Source organism: Sus scrofa, chromosome 13 (genome assembly GCF_000003025.6).
Source record: "Sus scrofa isolate TJ Tabasco breed Duroc chromosome 13, Sscrofa11.1, whole genome shotgun sequence".
Lineage (NCBI taxonomy): Eukaryota > Metazoa > Chordata > Mammalia > Artiodactyla > Suidae > Sus > Sus scrofa.
The window spans coordinates 202,984,101-202,996,926 of NC_010455.5; the positions used below are offsets into that span (position 1 = coordinate 202,984,101).

The 12,826-nt window shown below is 47.0% G+C and overlaps 1 protein-coding gene across 2 annotated transcripts in view; it reads right to left on the minus strand.

Moving 5' to 3' along the window:
* LCA5L (LCA5L, lebercilin like) overlaps nucleotides 4,383-12,826 on the minus strand; it is a 56,717-nt gene continuing 48,273 nt past the window's right edge. For both annotated transcript variants that reach the window (XM_005670355.3, XM_005670353.2), the window contains 4 exons: nucleotides 9,836-9,920; nucleotides 8,832-8,938; nucleotides 8,546-8,663; nucleotides 4,383-5,378 (listed from right to left, as the gene is read on the minus strand). In XM_005670355.3, coding sequence (XP_005670412.2) covers nucleotides 4,657-5,378; nucleotides 8,546-8,663; nucleotides 8,832-8,938; nucleotides 9,836-9,920 — 1,032 coding nt within the window. In that variant the 3' untranslated portion in view covers nucleotides 4,383-4,656. The remainder of the gene's footprint in view (nucleotides 5,379-8,545; nucleotides 8,664-8,831; nucleotides 8,939-9,835; nucleotides 9,921-12,826) is intronic.

A 12,826-nucleotide genomic window follows, 5' to 3' on the forward strand; every position in this document is an offset into this window, starting at 1 on the left:
TTATTCTTAACTTTCAAAGATACAGGGATCACGTTTTGTAAATACTGCACAGGTGATGGAAAGTAACAGATTTTGACGTTGCTGGGTGGGGTCTTGTGTATGTGTCTCTTAGGTCAGGTTATCAGTCGTGTTACCACATCTTTATCTTTACTGCTGCTCCTGTACGTGCTGAGATGTGCATTACTGAGAAGGACACCTGAGAGCCTCCAACTGTGGTGTAAACCTGGAGTTTTGTCAGCTTTTGCTTTACGTTTTTAAGTTATTATTAGATGTTGGTGTGTTTAGAACGCATATGGCTTGCTGGTGAATTAAACTCTATTGTCTGTGTTATCTCTAGTAATAATTTTTGCCTTCAGGGTCTGGCTTTTTTTTTATACACCAACTTTCATTTGGATAGTCTTTGCCTGGCACATCATTTCTCACCCTTTAACCGTCTGTATCTCAGTGGCTTAGGTACATGTATAAAGAACACATGGCTGTATTTTATTTTATTTATTTATTTTTAAATTTTTTATTTTCTGCTTCTTTTTTCTTTCTTTTTTTTTTTTTCGGTCGTTTTGTCCTTTTAGGGCCACATCCTCGGCATATGGAGGTTCCCAGGTTAGGGGTTGAATTGGAGCTGTAGCCACTGGCCTACACCAGAGCCACAGCAACACCAGATCTGAGCCACGTCTGTGACCTACACCACAGCTCATGGCAACGCTGGATCCTGAACACGGAGTGAGGCCAGAGATCGAACCCGCAACCTCATGGTTCCTAGTCGGATTTGTTAACCACTGCACCACGACGGGAGCTCCTGATTTATTCTTTTGATTGCAGTCGCAGCATGCAGAATTTCCTGAGCCAGAGATTGAACCTGAGCCCCAGCAGTGACAAGAAGCCACAGCAGTGACAATGCTGAATCCTTAGCCAGGGAACTCCACATGGCTGTATTTTAAAAATTCAATCTATGTTGCCTTTTAATTGGAAATATAGCCCATTTACACTTATTGAAATTATTGATATCTTTAGATTTATGTCATGTTATTTTGTGCTGTTATTTTTGTTTTTATTCCTTCCAGTTTTGTTTGTTCTATTTTGTTTTCTCCTTTCTTGGTGTTTTAGGAGAACCTACAGTTCTTTCCTTCACCTGTGTCTCTCCTCTGTGTCTCCTTTACTACACAAACACAGCATTTCACTTGTGACACTGGGTTTTATTCTAAAACAAGTAGTTCTCTGGGACACCAGCTGGCAGTCCAGCAATTTAACCAAATTCTGACCCTGTCTACCCGGAGATCTGTCACATCCCACAGGTGAAGGGCCCTGCCTGTTTCTTGTCTTCCTCCGCCCCGAATTCCCCTCCTGGTGCACCCCTGGGGGCAGCTGCAGTGGCTGATGGCCACAGCACCCCTTGTTTCCTGAAATGGCAGGTGACTTTCTTGGTGCACAGTATAGTAATACTGTATGTGGGAGTCTTTGCAGATCTGACTGATACCTGTTCCTCCTGTTGGTTTGCATTCTTTCTTTCTTTTTTAAATGCCATACTCATGGCATGTGAAAGTTCCCAGGCTAGGGGTAGGATTGGAGCTGCAGCTGCCCGCCGACACCACAGCCACAGCCAGGCGGGATCTGACTCTCGTCTGTGACCTACACCACCGCTCACGGCAACGCCGGATCCTTAACCCACTGAGTGAGGCCAGGGATCGAACCCCCGTCCTCATGGATCCTCGTCGAGTTCTTAACCCGCTGCCGCAGTGGGAACCCCTCTTGTGTCTTTTTCTTACCTCTCTGGTGGAATCAGCAGTGACAGCACTGGGTGGCTAAACTCGGCTACCAGAGAACTCCACCGAGGGAATTTGTTGAGGCCTGGGTGAAAGGTAGCTTCCTCCAGGGAGGATTTGCGTTTCTGCTGCCCTGGGAGTACTGCAGCCTACATCTCTTAAAACTTGAGCTTTCGATTCTGGAGACCAGGTAACCCAGTCTCTGGCTCACAGGAGGCGGGCTGATGACGGCTGTGAACTGGAGACGGGCACTGCCCGCTGCCTCTACACGGACCAAATCATGAGCCACCACAGCTGCCGATCCTCGACACCCCTGAAAGGGGCTCAGGGGACCAGGAGGGAGGCCCTCTGTGCTCTGGAAAAACTGGCAGAACAGGTCTTCAGACAGATGCTTTCAGGAGATTTTATGAGCCCACTTCTGGCATCTCCTCGCATCTAGAGAAGCGCTAACATCCTTCCTGGTGACGTCTGCTCCTCGGGACTGGCAGTGACCTTCACGAGAGAAGCAGCAAACTTCCATAAAAATGTGTGCGTGTCTGCATGGACCTCCCCTTCCACCAGAGCCACAGACACACGGACACTCCCCGCTGCCTCCTGGGAGTGATTTTGCAGAGCTCTCCGAAAGGCCGCCTCCTGGGCTCTAGTCCTCATGTTGCCCCCAGTAAAACTTAACTCGCCGCCTCGAAGTTGTGCATGATTTTTAAGTGGATGTGGCTGTCGAGCTTCAGAGTGTAAGACAAGTTTGGTGGCTCGCTGAGGCTGGCATGCTAGTTTGTGGCAGGGACCTCCTCTTAGGTCCCTACCTGGGCTGAGTTAGTCCTCTGGGTTTTGTCCTGGAGGCTTTTTAGATGCTCAGCAAATGCTTGTTAGACAAACACTTTCAGAGCTTGCAGCTTGCTTACTTGCCTGAGGGCTCTAGTTACCAGCTGAACAACTGATTAAAAAAAACGTATTTGTGGAGTTCCTGTTGTGGCTCAGTGGTTCATGAATCTGACTAGGAACCATGAGGTTGCGGGTTCAATCCCTGGCCTTGCTCAGTGGGTTAAGGATCCGGCGTTGCCATGAGCTGTGGTGTAGGTTGCAGATGTGGGTTGCAGACACGGCTTGGATCTGGCGTTGCTGTGGCTCTGGCGTAGGCCAGTGGATATAGCTCCTATTAGACCCCTAGCCTGGGAATCTCCATGTGCTGCGGGAGTGGCCCTAGAAAAGACAAAAGAGACAAACAAATATGTATAGTTAATACAGCATTTTTAACTTTTTTACAACAGGAGTGCCAGTGTACCTGTCAGACTATAGGAAATGGATCTCTTGTTTTTTATTTTAAAACCTTTTTTCCTCATGATTATAAGCTTATGTTCATTGTAGAAAATCATAGTAAAAAAAAAAATCAAGAATAAATCTGCAAATTGGCCACAATCTCATTCCCCAGAGATAATAGCTTTTTAATTATCCTGTGACTGCCTATGCATATTTTTAAGCAATTAAGACAGCTAGAAAGTGAAGGGTTTCTATTGTAGTTAAGTAATTAACTATTACTTAGTAGTATAATAGTATTATCCTATTTAAAAGAAGTACTTTTAAATAGCCCTGATACAGTGTCATCGTTTGTACTTTTGCGGTGGGTAGGCATAAGAAAAGATCCCTTGAGAAACCCTCCATCTGCTATAAAGTGGGAGTAGGCATTGTAATCTCATAACCTTATGCTGTGCATTTCTAAGAGTCTTCTTTTCGTTAACTCTCCAGGATTTAGAGTGAGGCAGTTGTGTCATTTCACGTGCATTTGTGTAGCTGCCCCTGAAGCCTCTGAGGATTCTCACTCCGCTCCCGCCCCCCTTTCTTTCCTTCCTTCTCTTATTTTGACCACTAGGCTTTTCACAAAGAGCAAAGCTTTAGTATTTATCTTTGGATTTAAATACAATTCTTTTCCCACATAACTTTCACTCCCTTTTGAAAGTTTATTGTACTGGTCTCAGTTTTCAAGGGTGTTGATATTGATGAGATCAAATGCATGTTTTATGGCAAGACTTTAAACATAAAATTTTTCTCTTGCCAGTTTCTCCCTCCCCCTCAGTGTGAGTTGTGCACCAACCAGATGCCCTCAGGAGATAACATTCCTTCTTAGCCTCATAAGGGGTCGTGATGACCCATGACCCACTGCTCGCTTTGTACACGTAGACCTGGATTACGTAAACTCAATAGTACATCATTTGATGTATAGCTCTTTGCCTCAAAAACATATATAACTGCACTTTTGGAGTTCCTCTCCTGGCTCAGCAGTAACAAGGATGCTGCTTCGATCAGTGGGTTAAGGATCCGGTGTTGCTGTGAGCTGTGGTGTGGGTCACAGACGCGGCTCGGATCCTGCATTGCTGTGGCTCTGGCGTAGGCCGGCGGCTACAGCTCTCATTGGACCCCTAGCCTGGGAACCTCCATATGCCGTGAGTGCCACCCTAGAAAAGACAGAAAAAAATAAATAAATAAAATAGAGACTTCTTGTAGTGTTCCCTTTCAGAGCTGCTTCCATGTTTTTACGTTACCATGTAATTTGATTCTGATAAGGTTCTTAACGTATAGAGAAGTGCATGTCTTGGGTTGAGTACTTTAACTTAATAGCTATGGAATCCCATAGAATATTGAAGTTGTATAATCTTCCAAATTATAATGGACATATTTCAGTTGGAGGGAAAAAAAAAGATGTAGTTTTGTATTTGAAATGTCATTGACTAATAATATACAATGGAATTTAAAATTAGATTAGCAATAAAACAAAACCTTAATTATCCAGGTCATTTAAGTACTGAAAACACACACTCAACTCACTCACTCACATTTAAACAAGATTAAGGGACATAAAGGCAGAATATCAGACCAGAATGGATTAGGATATTGATTATATTTAAATAATTATTTTCCTCTTTCCTTCTGTAGGTGAAGATGACTTAATAGAATTTACCACAGTAACTTTAGAATCTCCAAAAGCATTGCTGGCGGAGACCTGACTAGGGGCTAGATGATGGGTCTTCTTACTCTGCAAAGTCTCCTCAGACCCTTTCATAGCAGCAGTACTTGTTCGGCTATTTTTAAAGACATAGCCTGATCCAAAGAGTTCTGCCATTAGATTGCTTTTCTTCTCTGTGAAAGTTGTGTCTGTTGCTTTTCTGGAAGATTTACCAAAAGAGGGTTCATAGGCTGTAGCAGGATGCTCCAGCCTCAGCTCTTCTGTGTGAGTACAGTGCTTGCTTGTGCTGTGAGTGTACCTCGTGGTGCCTGCATTGGCTGGCCCACCAGATGCAGGAAGCCCGTGATGCAAGTTTTCAGTTGCTTTCGTGAATGAATAATGCTTTCTTTGTCTGAAGGGTATTTTGATACTTGGAGGAGCATTTTTATCTGGCGTTTCGTCCATGTCACTTATTTCTGGACTTTTAAACTTTTCTTTTACTGTATCATCTTCCTGACCACCTTCCCCTTCAGGATGGACTACTTGAATTCTTTCTGGTGGTAGTTCCCGTTCTTCTTTCATTAAAATGATCTTCTCTGGGTCTTCTGTTCTCTCTCTCTGTCGTCCAGTATTCTCCAGAGGTGGCTGTATTTCTACATGTCCCTCTTCCTTGGATAAATCTATAGAAAAATCGTCAGCTTAGTGATCTTTAAAAGTAAGGGATTTCTATTTGAAGATGGCATGTTGAGCACACTTTTTTTGTGTGTGTGTCTTTTGCCTTTTCTAGGGCCGCTCCCGCGGCATATGGAGGTTCCCAGGCTAGGGGTCGAATCAGAGCTACAGCTGCCAGCCTACATCACAGCCACAGCAACGCAGGATCTGAGCCACGTCTACAACCTACACCATGGCTCACAGCAATGCCGGATCCTTAACCCACTGAGCAAGGCCAGGGATTGAACCCTCAACCTCATGGTTCCTAGTCAAATTTGTTAACTACTGCACCACGACAGGAACTCCTTGAGCACACTTCTTGACACCTCCTAACAAGCACATTAAAATGACAAAAAGGGAGTTCCCATCATGGTGCAGCGGAAACAAATCCAACTAGGAACCATAAGGTTACGGGTTCGATCCCTGGCCTCACTCAGTGGGTTGAGGATCTGGTGTTGCCGTGAGCTGTGATGTAGGTTGCAGACATGACTTGGATCTGGTGTTGCTGTGGCTGTGGTGTAGGCTGGCAGCTACAGCTCTGATGAGATCCCTAGCCTGGGAACCTCCATATGCCAAGAGTGTGGCCCTAAAAGGACAAAAGACCAAAAAAAATGACAGGAAAGAAAGTAAATCCATTCAACCTCCAGAATATAGGGAAGGATGCTAGTAAGCTTGAAGCGTCATACTTTCCTAGAACATACTGAATAAATGAGAATCATGAAACCAAAAGAAAAATAATAAAATTTGCCACCGTGTCATTAATAGATGTAGTTAGATGTAATGCCAGTTAAAGCAATGAGAATATTTTTCACCCATCCAACTGGCAAATAATTACCAGAGTTGGAGAAACTGGAACTTTTGTTCCCCATTGGTGGATGTGTAAAATTAGCACACTTTTTTTTTTTTTTTTTTTTTTTTTTGGTCTTTTTAAGGCTGTGTCTTCGGCATATGGAAGCTCCCAGGCTAGGGGTCGAATCAGAGCCACAGCTGCCGGCCTACAGCACAGCCACCACAATGCAGGATCCATGCTGCGTCTGCGACCTACACCACAGTTCATGGCAACACCGGATCCTTAAGCCACTGAGGTGAGCCCAGGGGTTGAAACCGCATCCTCGTGGCTACTAGTCGGGTTCTTAACCCGCTGAGCCACGGTGGACCTCCCAGCACACCTTATTTTGAAGGGCAATTCAGTTGTATCTGTCAGAATTTTAAGTGAACCTGCTCTTATATACAACTTCATTTCTCAAACCAGACCCTACAAAAACACACAAAGATGCCTCTAAGGATGTTTACTGTGCCCTGTTTTGGTCAGAGCGAGACATCCTGGATGTCTGTCGAAGGAGTGCTGGTTAAAAATGACATAGAACCCGGCAGTCTCTGGAATCTAGGCAGTTACTGTGAAGAATGAGGTGGGTAAGCGAACTGGCGGCAAGAGAGACAGCAGAACACTGGTCAGCGGGGAAGCCGTCGAAGATGCCCTTCCCGCTCCCTCCCAGGCCCGCAGGAAGCCCGGCGCAGCCCTGGCCGCAGAGGACAGGCCTGTCGCAGGTACAGACCCTCGCAGGACCTCTGAACCCGCTCAGCAAGGCTGTCATTTGCAAATCTGGGGGCCCGTCCCAGGGAGGGAGTGGACAACGTTGGGTGTACGGAGTTGGAAAATGATCTCAGCGTGAATACATCCTGAAATAAAATTATTCACTTACACTCCAGAAAAAGGAAAAATGCATACTAGCAAGGAGAAGACGTTTTGAGAATTAGTGGTGAGCCCAGAAGCCAGCAAAATGTAGAATTCTAAAGACTGTCAGCACGAGGCCCTGTGGTACCTGATGCGAATGTGAGCATTTGCTAACGTGGGCGGGAGGGCTTATTCCCCCCCCACCCCCCCAGCTGCTGCCTGGCCTCCTTTTCTGGGCTCCCATCACCCTCAGAGAAAAAGGTTGGGTCCTTATTGCGGCCGCAGAGCCCCCACCCCCCAACATCCCACCTCCTCCAAGCTGGGGCCTCTGTTCCCTGCCTGGAGTGTTCTTTGAGGGGGGGGGTCCCCTCAGATCACTTCTTCCCTCCTTGCAAGTCCTACTGAGGCGCATGGATGCAGCCTAATCTCAGCCCCCCGCCCCCATCTCTGCATCTTCTTTCTTTCTTTCTTTTTTTTTTTTTTTTTTTTTTTTTTTTTTTTTTTTTTAATTTTTCGTCCTCAGTGGCCTATGGAAGTTCCTGGGCTCCCTGGAATGAATCCAGCAGGTGCGACCTACGCCACAGCTACACCCACTGCACCGAGCAGAGGATCAAACCAGCACCTCCACAGACAAGCTGGATCCTTAACCCCCTGCGCTGCAGCGGGAACTCCCCACCTGGATCTCCTGTACAGTGCTCCTGCTCCCTCACCCCATGACACACCCTGCAGATCCTCTGAGAGGGGGACATGCACATGGGTGGCAAGGCATTTCATCTTCACTGTTACTCCTCAGTGCCTGGAACAGCACCTGACACAGCCTGGAAGAGCACCAGACACAGCCTATGGACTAAAATATAGGTGAAAAATGTAAATAGACCAGTGACCAGAGAAAGAGCTGCCCCAGACAGGGTGGACTTCCGGCTGGGTTCTGCCTGACCTCGGGGTTATTTCAACCTTATTCTAAGGTGCTTGGCCCCACAGCGAAGGTGTGGCCCCTCAGGGCCTGTCCTGAAGTCCTCTCCCTGCTGCCTGTGGCCGGGGGGTGGGGGGGGACCTGGGGAAGTGTCTCGACTGCTCTTGCCGGGAGCCCTGGGCAGTGCCACCCTTTGCTCAGATGGGGTTGGGTTTGCCACTCGGGTTTTCCAACTGAACGTGTGGTCGAAAGGCACACAGGACGCGGAGCTGTGCGGAAAAGCAACGGGACAGCAGCCTACAGCTGAAGATGGCAGAGGCTTCTGGTGGGCGACGGGCGAGGCTTAGGGGTGTCAAGGGCCCACAGGGTGACCTGGGGACCCCCACCGATGTTCGGCTTCTCACCTAGTAGTGGCTGCACAGCTCTTCATTTTATGACAGTTATTTAAATCGTCCGGATCTGGTTGAAGTCCACTTTGTGTACAAACACACCCACACGCGCGCGGTCATTCACAACTTTAAAGGAGCCTTGACAATTGTTAAAATTACCTGCATATTTTTGCTTGGAATCCTCTTGGTTTGGAAGTTTACTGATACCTTGAGGAATTGCCTGGATCATTTCCACTGACCTTTCTTGATGACCAACGCTGCCTGCTGTCTTTTTACCCTGTAATTTAGAAAAACCGCAAAACCACATTTGGGGGGTTACGGATAATTTTAGACTGTGTCTTCTGTTCAGTGAATACCAACACTTTGTGTATAGAACAAGTGACGCTAGCCTGTGTTTGTAAAGGTAGGTTTAATGAGACACTGCACGAATTCAAATTGGCCGTACCTTAGTCATCCAAGACGGAACATCTTCCGATTTTTGGCTTCCCTGGTGTCTCACACTTGGGAATGAAAAACTCTTCCTGTCTGCTTGGACCGACTTTGTTGAAGAAACTGCAGAACAGGTACATTATGTGGAAGACACATATTTTACATGTGGAAGCAATACTGATTTTAAAGGTAACAACTGAAGTTCGTAACATAATAATTAAGTATCCTAGATATACTCTGAAGATCCTCCGCAAATGTATTACATAGGCCGGTCTCACTTTTTCCCCTACCGTTTCGTCTGATTTGGTTATGGGTCTCACAGTGGTAAAGTACCAGGCAGCAGGCATTAGGTGAGGCTGGTGTTGCTCTGGGGGACACAGCTGTCCCTGCTTGCAGAAGGGGTTCAAAACCATAGACACGCAACTGCGAGGGGTGAGCTGCGGGCATCTCCTGGGGCAGAGCTCTTGGTTGTCAAAGGTGGGATTGCCCTTGCCCAAGTGCAGGGCCGCCAAACCTAGTGGTCACTTTCCTTGAAGTGTTAGCCCATTTAAGTGACCCCAAGTTTGGTTTCATCATCTCTGCTGGCTGTTCTTCTGGCTTATAAACCAGAAGCAAACAATGGAAGGCCAGGCAACCTGAGGATGTTGTCCTGACAGGTAAACATGTAGTCACCTCTTAAGAGGTGAGTGTTCTGAGCAGTCTTTTAGGGCCACACCCTCAGCATATGGAAGTTCCCAGGCTAGGAGTCTAATTGGAGCTGCAGCCACCAGCCTACGCCACAGCCGCAGCAACGTGGGATCCGAGCCGCATCTATAAACTACACCACAGCTCACAGCAACGCTGGATCCTTAACCTACTGAGCGAGGCCAGGGATTGAACCCACAACCTCATGGTTCCTAGTCGGATTCGTTTCCCCTGCGCCAGGATGGGAACTCCTGCAGTCAGGTTCTTAACCCACTGCACCATGGCAGGAACCCCCCACAATAGATTTTGAGCAAAAATAATGAAAACCTACCATACCTTTTGGATAATCTTCTTTGTCATGTAAGTTTTTAAATATCCGATTAGTATAGATGTTTTTAATGTCAAGCTCTCGATCCTTCTCCTAAAGAGAACCACAATACCAATGTTTTTATAAATGTTTGCTCTTATCAACCTCGATTCCTGGTAAAACTCAATTGAAAGTGAGCTCAGTGTCCTTTGAATGAAATCTGTAGTTTCTGGCAGAAGCAGAAACGGGCCACATCATGCTATAGCCTTCCTGACATCAAAAGGAAGTAGCTTCTTCACAGCGGCTAATCATTGTGATGCACACAATATTTTTGAAGAGTTTGCAAGCCAGCTTCTTTTGCGGCGTCTTTTTCTGGCTGCTGGGCCTGTGCCGTGAGGTTCATTGTTCTGCACGGTCTAATTACAGTGGCTGCTGGCCTTGTTGTGACTTTGCATCGAGAAGAATTTAACAAGGCCGTCCTCAGCCGTGCCACCCGGATTCCAGGAGCGCAGTAGCTGATGCGAGTGGCGACCACAGGGTTAGACAGTGAGACAGAATGTTCATCTCCCCCAGAAAGTTCCGTTTGCACGGAAAGTGCAGGGGGAGAGCAGAGCCCAAAACAAAGACCTCATTCTTTGGCTTTACGTCTCAACACTGACTTTTTAAAGTCTTGGCAAAAACAAAAAATTTGAAATCTTGGTTAGTTGAGAAAAAAGTTTTTTTTAAAAATTTTTTGCTTTTAGTATAATTGATGTATATAGTATTCTGTGTTACAGGTGTACACTAGAGTGATTCATGAGTTCTAAAGGTAATACTTCATATTCAGTGACAAAATACTGTTGTAAAATGTAGCTTATTCTACATATAATAGCTCATACCTCTGTCCCCTCTCCCTCTCCTGCCCCTCCCCCCCCTCCTCTCCCCACTGGGAAGCACTGGATTGTTCGCTGTATCTGTGAGTCTGCTTCCTTTTTGTTACATTCACTAGTTTGTTGTATTTAAAAAATTTATTTATTTATGGCTATGTCCTTGGCAGCCAAAAATTCCCAAGCCAGGGGTTGAACTCATGCCACAGCAGTAACCCGAGCCACAGAAGTGACAATGCCAGGTCCTTACCCTGCTAAGCTGCCAGGGAACTCCCTATATATTTTGGATTCCACATATGAGGGCTATCATACATATCTTTCTCTGTCTGACTTAGTTCCCTTAGCATAACGCCCTCCAGGTCCACCCTTGTTGCTGCCGATGGCAAAATCTCATTCTGAGAACTTTTTTTTTGTCTTTTGAGGGCTGCACCCGAGGCATATGGAGGTTCCCAGGCTAGGAGTCCAATTGGAGCTACAGCTGCCAGCCTCCACCCCAGCCACAGCAACTGGGGATCCAAGCCACATCTGTGACTTACACCACAGCTCACGGCGACGCCGGATCCTTAACCCACTGGGTGTGGTGAAGGATCAAACCCGCAACCTCATGGTTCCTAGTCGAATTCGTTAACCACTGAGCCACGACACGGGAACGCCAGTATATTCTGGATGTTATGTTTAAGAAGAATATTGTGTAGGAGTTCCCGTTCTGGCTCAATGGTAATGAACTTGGCTAGTACCTGTGAGGACGTGGGTTTGATCCCTGGCCTCACTCAGCGGGTTAAGGATCCCTCCCACATTGCTGTGAGCTGTGGCGTGGGTCGCAGATGGGGCTGGGATCCAGCGTTCCTGTGGCTGTGGTGTAGGCCTCAACTGCAGCTCCGATTTGACTCCTAGCCTGGGAACTTCCATATGCTGCGGATGAAGCCCTAAAAAGGAAAAAAAAGAAGAAGAAGAAGAATATTGTGGAGAACATTTTAGAAAGATTTTTTCACCCACACTGGTTAGGACAAGAAAGATTTTGATGTTTAGAGGGGTAGGTTTTGATGGTCTGGACAACTCAGTTATATCTTTTGATTTGGTTTAAATAAACCTCAGAGAGGCAGTATGGACTTGAGCTCCGGGGAGCAGGAAGGAGGCAGATCAGGACGTCCTGACTGAGAGGGGGCTGGTGGGGGGCTGACTGGGGTCAAAAGGATGTCAGGTGGAGAACAGTCCTCCTCCAGGCCTGGGCCAAAGGTTCAGGTCTGGGTATGCACCACAGAGCTGGACCGCAAATCGAAGACGGCAGGTTCAGGACACAATCCAGGACACGTGCGTGATTGAATTCAAGCATATAACCAAGAGAGACAACGAGAAGGAAAACCTACAGCTAGGAAAGCTCCTGGAACGCTTGTGGAGCACTTGGAACGGACTATTCGCAAGCTCCCTGGTGTCAAGTCAGAGTTAAGTGGGAAGGAGGGTCATGGTGGAACCGTACTAAGGTCAGGATAGATGGCTTCCAGAAACTAGATAGGAAAAAATGCCTTAATGGACACCCTCCCTTTGGTAGGGGTAGGCTGGGGTTGCAGGACCCCATCTGGGGCCGTGCAAGGTTGACAGTCATCTCCTTAGCTGGCCCCTGCAGGAGAAATGCAGGGGGGCCTAGACTTGGTGTTGGGTGACTTTGAAAATGAGTTTGAAGGTACAGAAGAAATAGAGATTTGGACGTTGGGGACCAGACCCTTCCCAGCTCAAATAGTACTGATTTACGGTAATGTAATAGAATAGTTTTTCCTAAAATTGCTAGAGCACTATTTCTGGTCCCATACGCTCTTGGGACTCCCCATCAAGAGGTGGAGTCTACTGCTGCTCCTCTTGACAAAGGGAGTGAGGCGGAAGTGACCAGTTCTCCCTCTGTCTCTGTCTTTGTCTCTCTCTCTCTCTCCCTCGGCTCTTCTCCTTGGAACCCAGCCGTCATGTTGTGAGGAAGCCCACACCACATGCAGTGGCTGCACGCAAGGTGGCTCCAGCCAACACGACAGCTAGGATTTTGGCTGTCAGTTGGCACCAACTACAGACATAGAGGTGAGACTTCAGATACTTCCAGCCCCCAGACTTTGAACCACCTCAGCTGAGCAAGCCCTTCCCAAACTGTCGATTCCAGGCAAGAACTAA